Here is a 21333-nt window from a genome sequence, read left to right as displayed (position 1 = left end):
CAGACCTAAATTCAGAAGCTACAAGCAGCTCTGCTCTTTACCTAGAAATGCCACCCTAAGTCTCTCCCACACCTCCTTTCCGTTCTCAAAGCAGTTTCTGAATACTTAGCATTCTCTCTCATTCCCTTACCCTCTCTGAGGTCCACTTATTCATTTAAAGGATCTCACTGCTGTTTCTTTGCAGGAATTGGTGCCAACAGTAAAAATAATGCACTGGAAGTGAGAGAACCTCACGTTTTCTCTTACTCAATAATATTTATTATCCTCTAGCACTTCATCTTTTCTGGATCTAATTTCTCCATATGTAAAGTGGGAAGCGGGAAGATGGAGGGCAACAGTGGCTGTCAGTGTGGTTAATACTCATTCTGCCCACATCTTACCTTTTTCCTGTATAAATTAAAACAAAAACGAAAATCTTAAAGAAGCTGGATCACGTCCCTCAATCCTTTCCTCATTATTGAATGTTTCTCTACAACCATACCCAAGCACAGGGCTCAGCACTAAACACTCCGCTTCAGTATTGAAGTGACCCCACAAGAGTAGCTACACAGGAAATAGTACAGATTTAAACAGAGTACAACTCTGTTAAGCAAATGATTTTCTTGGGGGTAGGAGGGAAGTCCTTTAAATATATCAGTCTAGAATCGCCTCCTTTCCCTCTTTTTACAACCTCCCCGAACTCTCTCTCATTCTAAGCTGAGCTTTGTATGTGTATGCTGGGGAGGTTGTACATGTGTATATGGTGTGTTGGTACATGCCTTTAGACCCAGCATTTTTAATCCCAGGCAGAAGCAGGTGTAGATGGATCTATTTGAATTAGAGGCCAGTCTGTCTTCATAGGGAGCTCCAGGTCAGCCAAGGCTACATAGTAAGACTCTGTGGCAGGCAAGCTTTGCATTCCTATGTTCTCTATAGGCTGTTCTGAAGACAGCACTAGGAGGATAACCGCGTGTCTTCCTCAATGGTAGAAAGCATGTTTGTAAGCAGCGGTGCACACAACACGGAACTGCGGTCTTAACAACCTAGAGCACTCAGTGGGTAGGGAAGAGAGCCCCATAGTTAAGTTTCTGGTCTATAGCTTCCTCTAGCAGTTTAGGGACAAACTGAAAAGCAAGTCAAAGACATGTGGTATTTTTCCCATCAGTCCTCTTAGGTCTGACCAACTCAGGAGTCACCATATTAAAAAGTTCAGCTGCTGCCGGGCGATGGTGGCGCACGCCTTTAATCCCAGCACTTGGGAGGCAGAGGCAGGCGGATCTCTGTGAGTTCGAGACCAGCCTGGTCTACAGAGCTAGTTCCAGGACAGGCTCCAAAGCCACAGAGAAACCCTGTCTCGAAAAAACCAAAAAAAAAAAAAAAAAAAAAAGTTCAGCTGCTTTTTAAACTGAGGTTGTTCTAAAGAAAACAAAAGGTTCCAGCAACAAGAATCTGTGTGAGACACACAGGCAGGAAGCATAGCTCAGCCACCAGAGACTAGAATAGAAACAGGAAATGGGCCCAGGGACAAGCATGCAGTTATGTGCAGCACAGGCTCCGGAAAGCACCAGGCAGGCAGTATCAGGGCTAGAGCAGTGTGACTAAAATGAAGAAGTGGATTGGCTGGCTCTGCCAGAGAGCAAAGCGTTCTAGAAAAGGATGGCTACATATACATGGTACACCCTGCTCTGAGCAGTCTCAGCAGACCTGGCAGAATGAAGGTGGGGGTGGGAATTCCTTTTCAAGGCTGTGAGAGCATTCTGGTTCAATTCCAGATGTGGCCTGGCCGGATGGTGAGGTAACAGATCACCCTTTTGTTTACTAAAACTGCTCCCAGTATTTGTCACCCTTAGAGTATAAACCAGGAAATCAGGCATGGACTGTTACTAGGAAAAGAACAAAAGGGAATAAAAACAGCGTGATTAAAATCTTTCAAATCTCCCAAACTTTTAAGCATTCACAGCATTTGTTGCTCCCACTGATAGAGCACAAAAAAGCTGGCCTCTAAGCTCAGCTAGGTAGCAATATCTAGGATCATTTCATAAAGGCTGACTGAATACATATCTAAACTCAGCAGGTAACTGAGGTCACAGAATTTGAAGTACTCAAGTAGAGGTAAGAGGCATGAAGGTCTATGTCCCAGAAGACATTGCAGTGGAGGCTTGAAGCCACAGCAGAAATCTATATGGTCTTTAAGAACAAAGGGCTAAGCATGCTGCCCACTCGAGTATCCTAGTACTTAGGAGGCAGGACAGGGGTTCAAGGATAGCCTGGGATACACAGAGTTCCAGTCCAGTATCTGTTACATAACAAAACAACAAATAGAGAGAAACGGACACAAAGAAATAAAAACATCTCAAACAAAAGGAATGCAGCAAAATAAATAAATGAATGAATGAATGAATGAATGAATGAATGAATGAATGAATGCAGCCAAACAAACCAGGAATTATGAGAGCGTTTAAGGTATAGCAGAGGCTGCAGAGTGGTGCTAGGAGCTGCAGCCCCTGAGCCGGGATCTCAAAAGCATCCATAATCAAGCTATGCTATCTTATAACTAGAGACTATTTACATGGTCAATAAATTGTACTTCATTCTAAAATCTCCAGCGTGGTGTTTCCTTATTTCCTTTGAAATTATTTCCTTAAAAATTCCTAACTCTGGGCTTCTAAATCATTAAACAAGAAGGGATTCTTAAGAGTTAGACCAGCCAGGTGTGGTGGTAACACCTTTGATTCCAGCACTCTAAAGGTGGAGGCAGGCAAAGACAAGCAGATCTCTTCAAGTTTCAGGTCAGCCAAGGTTTCATAGTAAGACCCCGTCTAAAACAAAATGATCTCAAAGGACACATCGACAACACAATCCCTCCCCGCAAAGCCCAGGAACCGAGGGCACTGAGTGATTGCGAGCACCAAGGACGGGATTTGCTGGAGATTTGTGTCTCCTAGAAATGTCAGAAGCGACTCCCATGAAGAGTCACCAACATCGCTGCCTAAATCTGACTGGAACAGGGCAGCACCATAGGCGTTTAATAAGGAGGAGAAAACTATGAAGCAACAACTGAAGACAAAAAACTACAAAGAAAGAGTAAGAAAAATATTCTTCTCCAGGGAAGAACACAATTAGTTACCCAAAACCAAATTGCATTCCTGAAAATATAAACATAAGGCTGGAGAGATGGCTCAGTAGTTAAGAGTTAAGAGCCCAAGATGATCTTCCAGAGGTCCTGAGTTCAATTCCCAGCAACCACAACCATTTATAATGGGATCTGACACGCTCTTCTGTCATGCAGGTACACATGCAGTCAGAGCACTCATACATAAAATACATAAAATTTTAAAAAATATTTAGAAATGTTTATTCTGTAAATTGTTACATACAAGTAACTATACAGACTAAGCAAGTTGAATTTAGAAATATATAGATACATATATATGTAACAACAATTAAAAAAAACACCAATAAATCAGGGATGATGCCTCAGAAACTGCATTCCCAAACAATTTCCATATCACAGGACAATACTTTGAGTAGCAGGGAGATGGGGAGATGCTTTGTCATACAGGGGTCTGCTCCCACCCAATGCCTATTCTCTGTAGTTCTCCAGACTGTTCCTTCCTCAAGCAATCCTACAGGTCACCCTGAGGGACAGTTACCCTTTCATATCTTATCATCTGGGATTCACAAGATCTGGGAAAACAGAAGTGAAATGCAGGTCAGCAAGATAACTAGCAGTAGAAGCCTGAAGGACCCTAACTAGATCCCTAGAGGCCACTTAGTAAAAACTCCAAAAATTGTTATGACCTGCAGGAAGCACTGTGGTATTTGAGAATGCACACAAACACATACATAGTAAACAACTGTGAAGTGCAAATCACCCACTGGTCTTCCATTAGGACAACTCAAATAAATGTTTTATGGTAGAGTGCAGGGTGTGGTGGCACATGCCTGTAACACCAACACTCTGAGACAGACGCATGAGGGTTTGATATCGGAGAATAGGCTAAACAGACAACTGAGAAATTAAGAGTACTGGCTATTCTGTTGGTGGGCCTGGGTTTAATTTCCAGCCCCATGGGAACTGAGGCACAGTCTTCTGTCTCCTGCAGGTAGCAACATGCATGTGGTACACGGGTATGGACACAAGAACACCCATACAAATAAAAGTAAAAATTCAAAAAACACAATGCTGGAAAGATGGTTCAGTGGTTAAGAGCACTGGCTGCTCTTCCAGAGGATCCTGGTTCAATGCCCAGCACTCACACAACAGCTCACAATTGTCTATAACTCCAGTTCCAGAGAATCTAACACATTCACACAGACACACACACACACAGCAAAATACTTAATGCACATAAAATAAAAGTAAATAATCAGTCGGGCAGGGTGGCACATGCCTTTAATCCCAGACAGAGAGGTAACAGAATCTGAGTTGGAAGACAGCCTGATCTACAGACTGAGTTCCAGGATAGTCAGGGCAACAAAGAAACCCTGTCTCAAATAAAGAAATAAATAAAATGTAAATAAGCACATAAATAATTTTTTAGGAAATCAAGAACACTGAAACAGAGGAAACTATCTTGACAAACAAAACATGATTCATCTATCTATGCCATTATACTGGGAGGCATGCTAAAGGAAATGCTTTACTTGAAATATCAGCTGGATTTAAATTATGATTTTGACTTTTGTATTTTTCAGAGAGAAAAAGAAATGGGTCTATTTCAAATCCTGCTTCCTGGGATCACAGATTTGGACTGTAGCTGTTTTCAGGTCTCCCTCCTACCTTCTTAGATTCCGAATCTCTAAGATAGCAATTCCTCCCTAGACTTTCCCCTTTCTAGAACACATAATCCAAACTGGGACATTCGTCAGTGAAATCTTTTTTTTTTTTTTTTTTTTTTTTTTACTTTTTAGATTTATTTGTCCAAACATGCCTCTATGTTTGTATCAGTACCACATGAACACCTTGTGCCTCAGGTCAGAAGAGGGTGTTGGATCCTCAGCACGAATCATGCGGGTGGTAGAAACTTAAGATGGGTCCTTTGTAAGATCCCCAAGTGTTTTTTTTTTTTGGTTTTTTGAGACAGGGTTTCTCTGTGGTTTTGGAGCCTGTCCTGTAACTAGCTCTTGTAGACCAGGCTGGTCTCGAAATTCACAGAGATCGGCCTGCCTCTGCCTCCCAAGTGCTGGGATTAAAGGCGTGCGCCACCACCGCCCGGCTCCCAAGTGTTCTTAATCACTGGGCCATCTCAAGCCCACTTTACGTAAGTAATATCTAAAGGCAGTTAGAAATTCCTCTTTCTGTTTCATCTTGGCATTAGTTAGAAATTCCTCTTTCTGCTTCATCTTGGCATTAATAATACTCACTCCTACCAAGTCAGGGATACAGGATTTAGATCTTTGCCAGCAGGCTTTTTGTATTTGGGGGAGTAGTGTTGACACATGGTTTCTCTGTGTTGCCTTGGCTGCACTGTAGATCAGGCTGGCCTAAAACTCAGAGATCTACCTGTCTCTGCCTCCTGGGTGCTGGGATTAAAAGTGTGTGCAACCACTGCCAGGCCCCATCAACAGTCTTTTAAACCATATTCTCAGGCAGGGCAAAGAGGCCTCCATAAGCTAAGCCAGGAGCATCAGATTTTTTTCCTCCAGATTCTATAATCAGTCTGCTAGCATCTTTACCCTTTCATCTTCTGTCCTATACTAATGAAGCAGGGGATCTGGGCTGACTCAGCCACCTCTCCTGTTCGGTGGCTATCAATTGCTCCTTCACTGTGTGTGGTGGAGCACCTGTAATACTCAGGACTCAGAAAAAGGATCGTCAGTAGGTTTTAGGCTACCCAGGGTTAGCTACATGAAACAAGAAAGAGAGGGTCAGCCAGGCGGTGGTGGCGCACGCCTTTAATCCCAGCACTCGGGAGGCAGAGGCAGGTGAGTTCGAGACCAGTCTGGTCTACAAGAGCTAGTTCCAGGACAGGCTCCAAAGCCACAGAGAAACCCTGTCATGAAAAACCAAAAAAAGGCCGGGCGGTGGTGGCGCACGCCTTTAATCCCAGCACTTGGGAGGCAGAGGCAGGTGGATCTCTGTGAGTTCGAGACCAGCCTGGTCTACAGAGCTAGTTCCGGGACAGGCTCCAAAACCACAGAGAAACCCTGTCTCGAAAAACCAGAAAAAAAAAAAAAAAAGAAAGGAAAGAAAAGAAAAAAAGAAAGAGAGGGTCAGAAGGAGAGCGGGGAGAAACAAGAGGGTTCTTCATTATTCCTCTGTTCATTTTCTTTTCCTATGTAAAAAGGATCCCAATAAAAATGCTTCATGACAACCCACCTGTGTGTTTGCCTTGATACGGACTATTTTCCCCTTTCCTTTGGCTCCAGAAATATACAATCCTGGTCCTATGCCGATCGTGCCGATCTCTGTGGGCTGCATCCACCTGGTGACTACAGGCCCTGTTCAGGGCCCCATCTGGCTCCTTTCTCTATACTCAAATCCTAGCCCCCGAGGTCTACTTCATTCTTTGGTTTAACTATTAACTACCATGCAAGACAGCTCTCCAGCATCACCCAGAATTACTCCTATCTAGGTTTTAGTCTTTCATCTATGACTTGTAACTAGGCATGTTTCTGGATCTTAATAAAGCTAATTACTCTGTAACATAAAAATGGCATTTGGCCAGAAAGATGAGATAGATACCCTCCCCCTTTCTCTGCCCTCCAAAGACCAAACTGGTCAATCAATGTTTTAAATTGTGCACCAAGTACAGCACATTTATTTTCAAGTCTATAAATTCTTTCTCGCATGTGACTATGCAAACAGTAGAAGGAGCAGACCTTATCACTAAGTTTAACTTTTTGTACTCCCTTATTCTGACCTGAGGCTTTTCAACCACAATGCACACTAATTGTTTTCTTTCTTTTTTTTTCTTTTTTGTGGTTTTTCGAGACAGGGTTTCTCTGTGGCTTTGGAGCCTGTCCTGGAACTAGCTCTTGTAGACCAGGCTGGTCTCGAACTCACAGAGATCCGCCTACCTCTGCCTCCCAAGTAATTGTTTTTTAAAAAGCAAGCAAACAGCACCTCAAAACAACTGCCTTCTGTAGGCCTTTAACAGCAGATCCCAAGGGCTCCAACCCTCCTCTCTATTACTTCCCACTCCAGGAAGACTGTCCAAGTATGTTCTGTGTCTTCAGTGCACCCCTTCCACACTCTTATTGTCCTCTTTGGTCAGCTACCTTTTTTCTTTCCAACATCTCAGATATATCTACTCTAGAGCACACTCGGCTTCTCATTATGGAGATACACTTGCCTCTGAGTACTAAGATTAAAGTCATTCACAACTTCACTTGTCCAGACTTAATTTTTTCAGCTAAAATTTCATTAAGTTATTTGGGCAGGCCTTGAACTTGGAATCCCCACGCCTCAGTCTCACAAACAGCTGTGCCACCAAGCCCATCTGTGCGGTCATAAAAAGGATCACTGACTTTATCAAACTGACAGCACTCATCAAAGGACAGTCCGGGCACCTGCTCTTCTGTTAAAAGTTTTCCTCAAGAAAAGTTGACCAGGGGCTGGAGAGATGGCTCAGAGGTTAAGAGCACTGCCTGCTCTTCCAAAGGTCCTGAGTTCAATTCCCAGCAACCACACGGTGGCTCACAACCACCTGTAATGGGGTCTGGTGCCCTCTTCTGGCCTGCAAGCATACATGTAGACAGAATATTGTATACATAATAAATAAATAAATATTTAAGAAAAAACCTGTGAAATGTATATTTGCCGGGCGGTGGTGGCGCACGCCTTTAATCCCAGCACTCGGGAGGCAGAGGCAGGCGGATCTCTGTGAGTTCAAGGCCAGCCTGGTCTAGAAGAGCTAGTTCCAGGACAGGAACCAAAAAGCTACAGAGAAACCCTGTCTTGAAAATCAAAACAACAACAACAACAAAAAAAAAAAAGTTGGCTAGAATCCTGGGTTTTGATTCCAAGAGAAGTCAAAAACAATCTTTAGTAACTATTTCCTTTCTATCATAGTTATAGTTAAATGTGTGCCAGGTTTTACTCCAGAAATGGAAAATTTACCTACAAAATATATCAAAAAGTAGAAGCTAGGAGACTGGCCCAGCAGAAGAGCACTTTCTGCTATTGTACAGAATCTGATTCACTTGCCAGAACACACATGGCACTTTATAAACACCTATAACTTGAGCTGCAAGCATCCATATATACATGTATGCAAACAAAAACACACATCAAGAGTAAATTTTTTTAAGAAAAATAACAACCTCCTCCGTATGCTGTGCATGTTAGCATAGATCTGAAATCTCAGCTTTTAAGTGGCTAGAGACGACGAGATAAAGATGACCACACATACATATACGCATATCCATCCTCATCCTACAGAACACAAAAGAAATTTTATGTTATAACATTAAACCTACAGATAAAGCTGGGTGGTGGTGACCTACGCCTTTAATCCTAGCACTCAGGGAGGTAGAGGCAGGAGAATCCCTGTGAGTTCAAGGTCATCTTGGTCTACACAGAATGAGTTCTCGGACAGCCAGAGATACACAGAGAAACCCTGTCTTGAAAAACAAAAAATTCAAACAAATAAACCAAAAACCATATAGCAAGCAGTGACATGTCCAGGTCCCCCTCCCCATCCCTTATGGTACACTGTTATGGACACTCTTGGAAGGGGAAAAAAAAGAACTAAGAGCCTATAGCAAGACAAGAGAGAAGTTAATAGAGACCTGGAGGTTAGCAACAAGAACAGAATTGATGCAAAAGGCTTTTCTAGTCCTTCCTAAAATTTTAATTTAGTTTTACTGTATGTATGGTACCTGCATGTGGATGTACAAATGCCGCGGCACAAGAGTGAAGGAAAGAAGACAATGTAGAATTGGTTACACTCCCTCTACATTACTCAAATTCTGGGGATGGAGCTGAGATAGCGCCTGTGCAGTAATCTGCTGAGCCACCTCTCAGTCCCCTCCAAATCCTTTTCTGAGGTAGAACTAGATTTGGTGGCCTTACTAAGGAAAGGTAATGGAAGAGGCCCAGTGACAAGCGTCCCAGAGCAGGAGAGCTCACTGAGTATTAGCTATGTAGTACAAGGGCTAACCTAAGAATAAGTTGCTCTGAGGCCTCACTTCAAGACAGTCTGTTGCTTCTAAATTAGGGGTTAGGAAAAAGAAGAGAGAGGCTAGAGAACAATTTGGAATATTTTATTTCAAAAGGTGCCATCCACCTTGTTTTTAGAGACAGGGTCTCTCATTGGCAAGAACTTGCTGGATTAGCAAGCCAGGATTCTTTTGTTTCTACCTCTCCAGTGTTGGCATTATTAAACACTGGCCACCTTTTACATGGATGCTGGTGCTCAAACTCAGGTCCTTGTGCTTGAAATGTCTACCAACTGAGCCATTTTCAATTCACTGTCTGGTCAGGTGAGGCCAGTCTGGTCTCCATGTTCCAGGACAGGCTCCAAAACTACAGAGAAACCGATTCCAGAAACCCTATCTCAAAAGAAAACAACAAAACAAATAAAAAGCTCTACCTAGTGCAGTGTGTTCCAACTGTGGCATTTTAAAGTGGAATCAACAATAACAACTAAAAAATGCAAACTTTGACGCCGGGCGGTGGTGGCGTACGCCTTTAATCCCAGCACTCGGGAGGCAGAGGCAGGCGGATCTCTGTGAGTTCGAGGCCAGCCTGGTCTACAAGAGCTAGTTCCAGGATAGGCTCCAAAACCACAGAGAAACCCTGTCTCGAAAAACAAAAACAAAAAAAACAAACAAAAAAAAATGCAAACTTTGGTGTATGACTTTATACCAACTGAATCAGAATTTTCATTATGTGCCATATAATTTTAATGCATGCCAAAAAAGTGGAAGTTAGCTCTATCTATCTTCCCTCGATAGGGTTTTTAATCTTGTACTCATTTTCCATGTCCTATCACAGGCGTATTTTCAAGAATTTTCAAGACCAAATATAAACAAACAAATATGTCCCTGTTTTAAAAAAATTAAGTGTGTATTACTCTGGGAAAGCGCACACTTGTTTAAACAGCTGCTTTTTTTTTTTCAAAGATAAGGCTTCACAGGATAGCCTCTAGCATGATCCCATCTAACCTTCCTAGTGCTGAGATAATGGGTATCTGCCAACCACAATGCTCAGCTAAAGAGAAAAGGAATTCACACACACCTCATATGGGCTTGTACCTAAGTGTATATACATTTGCACGATTGTACATGTATGTGCAGGGGAGATCAGGAAAGAGTTCTATATTTCCTAGAGCTGGAGTTACAAGCAGTCGTGAGCAGCTTGATATGAATGTACGCCTGCCCAAACAGAATCTTTAAAAAAACAGCTCTAGGCACAAGTGGTGTCGCATGATTTTAATACCGGTTGGTACATGCAAGGAAGAAGGAGGTTCCAGGTCAGCTTAAGCTATATAGTGAAAACCTGACTAAACCTCTCTCCTTTATCTCTAAACAAACAGCCCCAGAACTCCGAGTCAATCACAAATCAGACATCAGTTTTCAGGCTAGTCTCCAAAGATTCTGCCTGGAAATGAAGGAGAATCAAGACCTCACCTGTTCCTTATAAGGATCTTCTTGACATAAAACGGCAAACTAATGTATAAGGTGGATAACAAACCTTAACCTCATTTCCTAAGGCCATGATCAGTAAGGCCAAATACTTCCTCTAAAAAGGAGTATGGACCAGTCATGTCTCCCCTAACTTAGCATTAAAAACAACAATCTAGCCGGGCGGTGGTGGCGCACGCCTTTAATCCCAGCACTCGGGAGGCAGAGGCAGGCGGATCTCTGTGAGTTCAAGACCAGCCTGTTCTACAAGAGCTAGTTCCAGGACAGGCTCCAAAACCACAGAGAAACCCTGTCTCAAAAAAAAAACAAAACAAAACAAAAAAACCAAAAAACCAACAACAATCTAGTAATAGGGCCAAATTGTCCCCATCAGACACAGAGCAACATTATAGACATCTCATTTATTTATTTGGGGGAATTATTATTTAATCACAACATCTCTCCCCTTTCCCTCCCTCCAAATATCCCCATAAACTTCTTCCCACACTTTAAAATTCTTGGCTTCTTTTTTCACTAGTTGTTTATTAAGGACAATTTTCAGGTTCATTTCCAATGAGTTGAGAACCTATCACATGCCAGGCACCATGGCAGTAGTAATAAGCAAGACCCACCAAATCAGCCTGAAGTAAGCATGTGTTAAATAAGCCAATTTAAGTCAGGCATGATGGCTTGTGGCAATAGTCAAAAGCACTTGGGAACCTGCACTACACATTGAGTTCCAGGCTGGTCTAAGCAACAGCAACAAAGATCTATCTAAAAACAAAGCAAATCAAGTATAAAAATAGCCTTGGGGGACGGCGGTGGTGGCACACGCCTTTAATCCCAGCACTCGGGAGGCAGAGGCAGGCGGATCTCTGTGAGTTCGAGACCAGCCTGGTCTACAAGAGCTAGTTCCAGGATAGGCTCCAAAACCAGAGAAACTCTGTCTCGAAAAACCAAAAAAAAAAAAAAAATAAAAATAATAAGCCTTGGTTTGGTAGCATGCACCTTTAATACCAGCACTCAGGAGACAGAGGCAGGGCTTAAGGCCAGCCTGGTCTATGGAGTTCCAGGACAGCTATGGCTACACGAAGAAATCCTGTCTTGAAAAACCAAAATAATAAACCATGGAGCTTCTACCACAAAGCAAATGACCTGTTTGGCAGGTTCCATAACAGAAGCCCAAATCTGGAAACTGCACTTGTTCTTGGGGTTCCCAGAAAGACAACTCTCCCTATTCCTGGAAGGTTGACTTTCATTCAGTTACTGAATCAGATGGTTTTAGGTTCCCATTCATTAGAAGACACATTAGCATGCTTGCCTATAACCCTTCTCAGGAAAACACCAAATATTTTCCAATCAAAAGGTCAGCAGATCAAGGTTAACCTGAAACTACATAGAGAAACTTTCACAGAATCAAGTCACAGAATCAAGAAGCCTTTTGAAGGTCAGCAACTTTATTACAATGACGGAAAACCATCAGTCTGAGTTTTGGCCCCAAAAATACACCATCCAGATTTGGCCACAAATACATAAGGGATATTTAGACATTCATGTCAAATTCGGGCGTGAGCAAGGTGCCCAGTGCATTTGGTACCCAATGATGCAAGCCTGGTGACCTGAGTATGATTCCTTGAACCTACATAAAGGCGGAAGGAGGAAATGGATTCCACAGGTTGTCCTCTGACCTGCAGGTGTGCACTATGGTACGTGGGTGCACACAGACACTGATCAAAAGGATTCCTAGACAATAGTGAGAAGTATTTTTCTTGTTACTTTGGTTGTTTTTCTGTTTGTTTATTTATTTAATTTTTTTGCTTTATGGTTTTGTTTTTGTTGGGATGACAGATCTCATCCCAAGAAGAGCCCTTCTCTCGGCTTCAGGAGCCTGGATTAGGTCTCTGCAGACAATGGGAAGCTTTGTGATGAAGAGCTACCACTCTCTATGTGTCCATAATAGTCTAGGAGCTAGCCGAGGATGGTAGCTTATGATGATAATCTCAGCACTTGAAAAGCAGAGGCAGGAGAATTACAAGTTTGAGGCTAGCAAGGGATACATACCTATTGAAATCTTAACTGACAACAAAATAGAAGACCCAGGTGCCATCTCTCTAAAACCTGAATAACCTGGAAGGTTGCAAACATCAAGAAGCCGACATAATTTGAAACAGACTCTCACACTATTAGCCAGGGTGACCTTGAACTCAGAGAGATTCTCCTACCTAAGGTCCTCCAGTGCTCAGATGACAACCATAGCCACCACAATTCTTCCTGATTTTAAAAGACTTTCCTGTGCATATGCGGAACTACTTAACCCCTAACTGAAACAGAATTTGTAAAAGTGAGCTTGCTACCTACAACCTATTTTATTTGTGTCCAAGAAACTCACTTTTAGAGGCTTAGACTTTGCTCAGATGTAGTAGTAAAGGCCATGAGCAAACATTCCCACAACAGCCAGTAGGTATCCAAGCATTTCCTGTACCCTCTGGAATGATTACAAAGCCAGACACATTAAGCCTATTATAAACCAAGCACACCTCTCTATTAATCAGCTATATTAATCAATCAGCTATTTACTATCACTTAAAGTACCTTAGTGTCATTTTACAGATGTGAAAACAAAGGCACAGAAAAGTGATGTGGCTTAGGTACAGGCTACAGGCATGGTAGCAGAATTAAGAGTTACCGGAACTCTGCCTTCAGATTTCAAACACTTGGTTTTTTTTTTTTTCTTTTTTTGGTTGAGAAGGGTTTCTTGGTGCAGTCCTGGCTGTTCTGTAGACCAGGCCTGCCTCTGCTTCCTGCGTTCTGTAATTAAAGTTATGTGCAACCACCACCCGGCCAAACACATCTTTTCTAAACACGCATTTATTTATTGGGTGTTTCACAGCACACATGTGAGGTTGGAGAACAACAGGTTATCAGGCTTGGAAGCAGGTGTGCATCTTTACAGCCTACCCAAAGCCCAAGCTCTAAGCTGTACTGCCTTTCTTTTTCCTTTTCCTTTTTTTTTTGGATTTTTCAAGACAGGGTTTCTCTGTAGCTTTTGGTTCCTGTCCTGGAACTAGCTTTTCTAGACCAGGCTGGCCTCAAACTCAGAGATCCGCCTGCCTCTGCCTCCCTAGTGCTGGGATTAAAGGCGTGCGCCACCACCGCCTGGTGCTGTACTGCCTTTCTGAGGGATGGTCAGTTAACTCCACAAGCACACATTTGATTCCATAATCAAGTAGTTAGACATCAAGCACTCTAGAAGACACACATTCACAGAAAATCATCACTAGAACAACCACTTCTACTCAACTCATGCTCAATGTGACATTGCAAGCCTGAATGTATGTACCAAGGTACTACCCATTAAACTAATTTAAAGCAGAATCTAAAAAGTAAGACCTGAAAAAGCAAAGTTAAATAAACAGAACTAGAGAGATGGTTCATCAGTTAAAAGTTCTGGATATTCTTGACAAGGACCTGGGTTTAATTCCCATTCACACCATTGTGAAACTCTAGTACCAAGGGATCCAATACACTCTCCTGGCCTCGGAGGGCACCAGGCATGCATGTGATGCACAGGTATATGTTGAGACTGAAGTAACATTTAAACTAAGATAATTTAAAAATTTTTAAATGTCAAAAAAAGAAAACAAAACAGAGCAGAGCTTCTTACATCTACATTTTCTGTCCCTTCACACACAAGAGGCCCAAGATTTTGAGAAAACAAAACAAAGGCTGTAAGTGAAGGCACAGGCAGGTAGATCCCTGTGAATCTGAGACAGGATTACACACAGTCACAGAACAGAACAAAAGCAGAGGCTGGATATGGTGATGTATATGTATGTAGCTAGGTGCTCTGGAAGAAGCAAGAGGACCAGGAATTTAGGGGTCACCAAAACATCCAAAACCTCTTTTAGTTTTTTTCCCCCTCTTTGGTCCATCACCCTTGCCAGATGGTAGAAATACTCACAGGCAAGCTGGAGGGTCTCGACTGAAGACTCAGGTTCATATCTTCTTGCCCTCCTTTACTGGAGGTCATTGAGGGGGCTGAGGATGCCTGAGATCCAAATGAATCTTGAGAAAGCTCCTGTAAGAAAAACAAAAAAATCTGTGAGGCCCGTCCCACATGGTGACACACACCTTAAATCTCAGTGCTTGGTAGGGAAAGGCAGGCAGATCTGAGTACCACACCCTATCTCTAAAACAATAAGCAACAACAACAATAGAGAAAAGAGAGCGCAAGCGTGCAAGAGAGAGAGACCCCAATAGACCAACCAGACTGGGGCTGGAGAGATGGCTCAGCATTTGTTGCTCTTGTCGAGGACATAGGTTCAGTTCTCAACATCCACACAAAGGCTCACAACTCACAACCATTAGTACCTCTATCTAGTTACAGAGGATTCAACACCCTCTCCTGGTCTCTGTGGGAAACAGGCACACACAAGGTACATAGGAAATCATACAGGCAAAACACCCATGCATACACACAAAGAAAATCCTAAAGAAAGAGAGCAGGCAAGCTTGCTTCGGGATAGAAGAGCTGTGGTGCTTTCTTACACAGGAGAGTCATGTGTGAAAAGTGCAACTGCACACACACATAATTTCACCTGACAACAGTTTAAGCTGTTATTCTTAAGAATGTCAAAGAATGCCCAGCACTAGACAGGTTACAACAGAATTACAGCAAGTTCAAGGTCAGTCTGGGCTACATAGTGAAGAATTGCCACAAAAAAAAAAAAAAAAAACCACCCAAAAAAACTAAAAAAGCCCCCCAAACACATTAATGTCAACAGTGGAATTTGATGGTATTGTTGTCTATTTACTGCTACCCAAGGAGAGCCATTTCTTGGGGTTGAAGGCAGAAATATAACTAACTGTAAGTTTAATATCTTATCAAGCAATGGATTAAGCAATATGGTTTGTTTAAAAACAATCAAAAAATGAGGCTAGAGCCCCTATCTAAAATGAGAGTACTGACAGATGATTTATTTTTCTTTTTTTTTTTTGGGAGGGGGGGTGTTTCACTGTAATTTTAGAGCCTGTCCTGGAACTAGCTCTTGTACACCAGGCTGGCCTCAAACTCACAGAGATCTGCCTGCTTCTGCCTCCCATGCGCTGGGGATTAAAGGTGTGTGCCACCACCAGCAGGCACAGATTATTTATTTAAAAAATGTCACCACCACATAAAAATACTTAAAGAGTCAGTCATTTTTCCTCATGGGGCTCTAAAAAGAATTAAAAGACAGCGGATCTCTGTGAGCTTGAGGCCAGCCTGGTCAAGAGCTAGTTCCAGGACAACAGAGCTACAGAGAAACCCTGTCCTGAAAACCCAAAACAACAACAACAACAGCTCCCCCCCCAAAGATTTATTCTCTAATTCTTAAAATCAAAACCACCCTCAAAAATTAAGAATTTCAGGGGGCTGGAGAGATGGCTCAGAGGTTAAGAGCACTGACTGTTCTTCCAGAGGTCCTGAGTTCAATTCCCAGCAACCACATGGTGGCTCACAATCATCTGTAATGAGATCTGGTGCCCTCTACTGGCCTATAGGATATATGTAGGCAGAATACTGTATACATAATAAATAAATCTTAAAAAAAAAAAATTAAGAATTTCAGAGTTGGGTTTGGTGACACAAATCTCTAATCCCAGCACTAAAGGCAGAGTTAGGCAGATCTCAAGTTCCAGATCAGACTTTGTCTAAAATAAACAAAAGAGCCGGGCGGTGGTGGCGCACGCCTTTAATCCCAGCACTTGGGAGGCAGAGGCAGGCGGATCTCTGTGAGTTCAAGACCAGCCTGGTCTACAAGAGCTAGTTCCAGGACAGGCTCCAAAACCACAGAGAAACCCTGTCTCGAAAAACCAAAAAAAAAAAATAAATAAAATAATAAAATGAACAACAACAACAAAAAAACAAACTTTAAACAGAGAATTTCAGAATCCAGAATATTCTGCGCAACAGAACAGAATGGCAGCAAAAATAAACTGCATACAGTACAGCTAACTAAGTGATTATTTTGGAAAATGATCAAAGTTTTCCAAATCTAGATGCTTACATTCTTGATATGCTGATTGAGAGGGTGGGAATCAGACCCACTGCCTTTAATTTCCTGTCTACCGGATTTTCCATTGCTTTATTTTTTCACAGTAAGAACTACAAGTCTTTATGTAGTTCAAAAGGGTATACAATCAATCAATCAATCCCGATATACATTTCCCTAGCGTTTAATTGGCTTTTATGCATATGCATATGGAAAGTGCTGTCATGACACCAAGTTATAAGCTGCCTCTGGTTGAGCACAGGTAGGACAAGAGGCAAAGCCACTCACCTGTGGTGGAGGGAAGCGCTGCTGGGAGTAGGCAGTTTGCTGGGACTGCTGAGGCTGGGGCTGAGGATATGCAGCCTGCTGGGAGAGCGTCGAGGATGCTGGCTGCTGAGGTTGCTGCTGCTGGTAGGGAGACTGTGCCTGTGGTTGTTGTGAGTAGGGGGGCTGGCTCTGGGGGTGCTGTTGTGCAGTGGACTGCTGGGAGGGGTACGGAGTTGGGGACTGCTGATGTGGAGTCTGGGATGGCTGCTGGGAATACGGAGGCTGAGAGGACTGAAGCTGTGGTTGCTGAGTCTGCGGCTGCTGCTGATACGAAGGCTGCGCATGAGGGGTCTGGGATGGTGGTTGCTGGGAGTAAGGTGGCTGTTGTTGCTGGGGATGAGGACTTTGCTGGTTATAGTATGGAGTCTGGCCCTGCTGACCATAACCACTGGGGCCTTGCTGTCCATAAGGTGGAATCTGTAAGAAAGAAAAGATACTTTTAGAACTGACTCACCTAGATGAAGAAAGGTGATGAGCAGAGTAGTCAAGTATCATCACATACAAGGTCCAGGGGTCTTCTAGTCCTCTCTAAACAAAGTCTCAAAGAATGGCCAAACTTATTTACACATAAGACTGAATTCACCCACTAAAACTGATGTTTTATTTAACATTTGGGCAACTCACACGAGCTCAAGAACAGTTCTTTTCCCCAGTGAGCCTATTCATTTTTTATCATGGCCTAAGTTATTTTTATGTTAGGAATTTTATTCTAACTACAATGAAGAGGCACTAAATGTCTAGTGCAAACAATTGAAGGAATAATATTTAGTAATCTGAATTGTGTACAAATCACTAAGATACCTTGGCTCTCTCTTTCATTTAGTTTCATTTTTAAAATATCTAGGGGCTCAGTCACTGTGTTTGCCTACCATGCACGAAGTCCCCAATACTACACAAACCAGGCAGGATGAATTCAGCTTATCTCTACTTCCATCCCACTACTGGGGATCAAGAAGCAGGCGATCAGGAAATTCAAGGTCATTCTGGAATGCATTAGAGTTAGAGGTCAGCCTGAAATCTGAGATGACACAAGGAGAGAACTCCATGTCATCCTTTCTCATAGAAAGACAGCAGGGAGTGATAGCTTACATCTTTAGTCTCAGCACTTTGGGAGGCAGAGGCAGAGGCAGGAAGAACAGCCTGGTCTACACAGAAAAAAAAAAAAAAAAGGATAAAGAAAAAAAAAGCTGGGTGATGGCACACTCCATTGATGCCAGCACTTATGAGGCAGGCAAATCTGTACAGTCGAGCCTGGTCTACAGAGTGAATTCTAGGACAGTCAGGGCTATACACCCATCTTGAAAAACAAAACAACAACAAAAGAAACATGTATAAATTTCGTCTGAAGACATTGTTTGATTTTTGCTAAAGTTTTGGAAATAATCTCTGACTTCATACAGTCTTTATCTTTTTTAAGTGGTAGAAAATCTGTCAACACAGAAACAAGGAAAAGATGATAGATATTGGGGTAGCAATATGGCTTAGCAGATAAGACACTTGCCACCAAGCCTGACGACCTGAGTTCAATCCCTGGGATTTATCTGAGCAAGTAGTCCTCTGTTTTAAGAACTGGCATTCTGCTCTCATGCCCAAGTAAATGATAGTAATATAATTTTTACAAAGGTGACGGTGCAGGGATTGTGGATGGAGCTAAGTAGCAGAATCCTATCTAATACACTTGAGGGCTTTGTTTAAAGTCTCAGCATGGAAAAGCAAAACCAACCCCCACCCCAAACAATGGCACGGAAATCAGATAGACTGACATGAGAGAAGTCTCATCTGTAACGGAATTGTCACACCTTTGCTGGTCATTACAGCTCCTTCTTTCTTCCACACTCCGTCCCTAAACATTCTCTTTTAACTCAGACAGCTTATGTTACAGGCCAGGAGAAAGGTAAAGGCCTCCTCACCAACAAGGCAAATGGCACGAATGGTTTCTACTATAATAGCAATAAATAGATCCTTATTCCATTTAGTCTCCCAAGGGAAGACCAGCCAGGTAAGAAAAAAAAGGTAGATTGGGTACCAATCCCAAAATATATTGAGACAGAAAAACACATGTAGATGGTAACTATGCCCATACCCGAATAATCACGCAAAACTATATTACAACACTGTTTGACCAATAGCTTAGGTGTATTCCTAGCTAGCTCTTACATCTTAAATTAACCCATTTCTATTTATCTGTGTTATCACTATGAGGCTGTCTGTGGCTTACAGGTAATGTCTTGCCATCTTTCTCCTTTGGTGGCTACATGGTGTCACTCTGTTCAGATTTCCCGTCTGGCTTTACTCTGCTAAACCATTGGCCAAAACAGATTTATTCATCAACCAATAAAAGCAATGCATATACAAAAGAATGTTCCATATCAGACAGACAGACATAGGATAGTGCGCACTATCTTGTCTTGTCTATAGCTAGCCTACGGGCATATTTAGGGGAGGTCTGAAAGCCATTCTAATCCTCACACAGCAATTTTAGACAGCAAAGAAGGTCAAGGTCATCATATACCTGCTGTGCATAAGAGAGGCCGCCCATGGCACTCTGAGCCCGGCCCTGCATGGTCATTGGGTACCGCTGTGGAGTCTGGGACCCATATGGCTGGCCCGGGTACCCATGTCCTTGTTGCGGTCCAGAAGGAGGTCCCTGTTGTTGTGAGTATGGGTTAGTCCCACCATACGGCTGAGGTCTCATCTTTCCCATCTGATCCATTGGACTGGATGGCTACAAAATAAAGAACATTTTCATTAATCTCAAGTTTGCACAGCCTCTGGCCAGCATGAACACATAGAGGTCTTTTAAAGTCCACATGCCACATAAGAAACCAATATCATGGAAAGGTAATGGGACAGATCCAGTAACCCTTAAGGAGTCATTCAACTCTTCAGAACTTAGAATTTTATAAATAAAATGATAATGCTATGTAAAAGCATTTTAGAAGGTTCAAAAACTGAGATACAGAGGCATCCTAGAAAACTGAAAAAGAGATGGGGTGGAGCTGGGGGAGAACAGATTCCATAGTCCATTTTTATTCGCATGTTTGTAATGCTACGTATGGCACAAAGTAGTTCAATTTATGGTTTCTTTAAATGAGCAACAAGGCTAATAACTGCTGAAAGAACAGTAATGAAGTTGGAGCCTTATTTATTTCAAGAGAAAATCCATTTCATTTAAAACTGAGAGAATTAGAAAATAAAAAAGGACATATCCTTGTCTTCTCAAAGAACAAGATATAAGGCTCAAGAAATGATCAGTAGTTAAGGAAACAGAGTTTGGTTCCCAGCATTGCGTGGCTCACAACCACCTGTAACTTCAGCTCCAGGGAATCTAATGACCTCTTCTTATCTTAGCAAGCACACATCCCAAAGCACACACGCATGCACGCAACAGGACATATACCCACACAAACACGCTGAGACACAAATAAAAAGAAACCTTTAAATAACAGTAGCAAGCTATAGGTTGAGTGTGGTGGCACACATCTCTAATTCCAGCACTTAGAAGGTAAAGACAAGATGATCAGCAGTTCAATGTCATCCTAAGATGCAAAGTGAGTTTGAGACCAGTCTGGGTTAAAGGGGACCCTGTCTCAAAAAGCCAAAAGGAACAAAGTACAACACTAACAACATAAAGCTCAAAAGTTCAAAGCACAGGCATCAATGTACAAATACAGCTTTATAGTTGGGCATGGTGGCTCACACCAATAATCCTAGCTTAGGAGCCCTCAGCTAGATAAGGAGTTCCAGGACAACTTGAGCTGGTAATGAGACCCTGTTGATTGATAGATAAATAGACAGACAGACAGACAGACAGAAAGGAGAGAAATAAATAAATAAACAAACAAACTTGAAAATTCATGTGATTTTTCCAGTCCTTTATGGTGTGACAGGTTCAATCAGCTCATTCACTTTCTAACATAGGTTCATCTTACTGGTGCTACAGAAGACAGTCCTAACAAACTTTCCTCTGCCAGAGATGCCTGTCTGTATCTTCTTGTGATATGAAAAAGGAGAATTCTTATAAAAATCTCTCAAATACACTCAGTTGCAGGATACGTTCAGAGCCTAAAACAAATCTTGAAACAAAATCTTAAATTGGGAGTAGGGGTAAATTTAAGTATTGTAGGTGTAAATATCATTAACTCTCAAATGAAGGTCAGTAAATCAGCAGCATACATCCAATCACTTGGAGAGCTTGTCAAACCACAGAGCACCGGCATCCATGTGTGGTTCAGTAGGTTCAAACAGGAACTAGGATGTGCATATTTGTAACAAGTGCCCTGGTGATCATATTTTTAAGAAGTACTGCTGTAGGGCTGGAGACTCATTCTAGTAGGAGGCTTTAGGTTCAAGTCCCAGTTTGGGGAGGATGGAGTCTAAATGTGGGTGTTTGGGGGTGACTACAGGTCTAGATCATCCTTGT

General features: G+C 42.4%; 1 protein-coding gene across 2 annotated transcripts in view; it reads right to left on the bottom strand.

Moving 5' to 3' along the window:
- The window catches only part of Arid1a (AT-rich interaction domain 1A), an 80428-nt gene that overhangs the window by 27846 nt on the left and 31249 nt on the right, over window positions 1–21333 (bottom strand). For both annotated transcript variants that reach the window (XM_057783663.1, XM_057783662.1), the window contains exons 2-4: window positions 19423–19635; window positions 16872–17327; window positions 14513–14629 (exon numbers count right to left, since the gene is read on the bottom strand). In XM_057783663.1, the coding sequence (XP_057639646.1) occupies window positions 14513–14629; window positions 16872–17327; window positions 19423–19623 (774 nt within the window). In that variant the 5' untranslated portion in view covers window positions 19624–19635. The remainder of the gene's footprint in view (window positions 1–14512; window positions 14630–16871; window positions 17328–19422; window positions 19636–21333) is intronic.

Source organism: Chionomys nivalis, chromosome 11 (genome assembly GCF_950005125.1).
Source record: "Chionomys nivalis chromosome 11, mChiNiv1.1, whole genome shotgun sequence".
Lineage (NCBI taxonomy): Eukaryota > Metazoa > Chordata > Mammalia > Rodentia > Cricetidae > Chionomys > Chionomys nivalis.
This window is presented reverse-complemented; position numbering and strand designations above follow the sequence as displayed.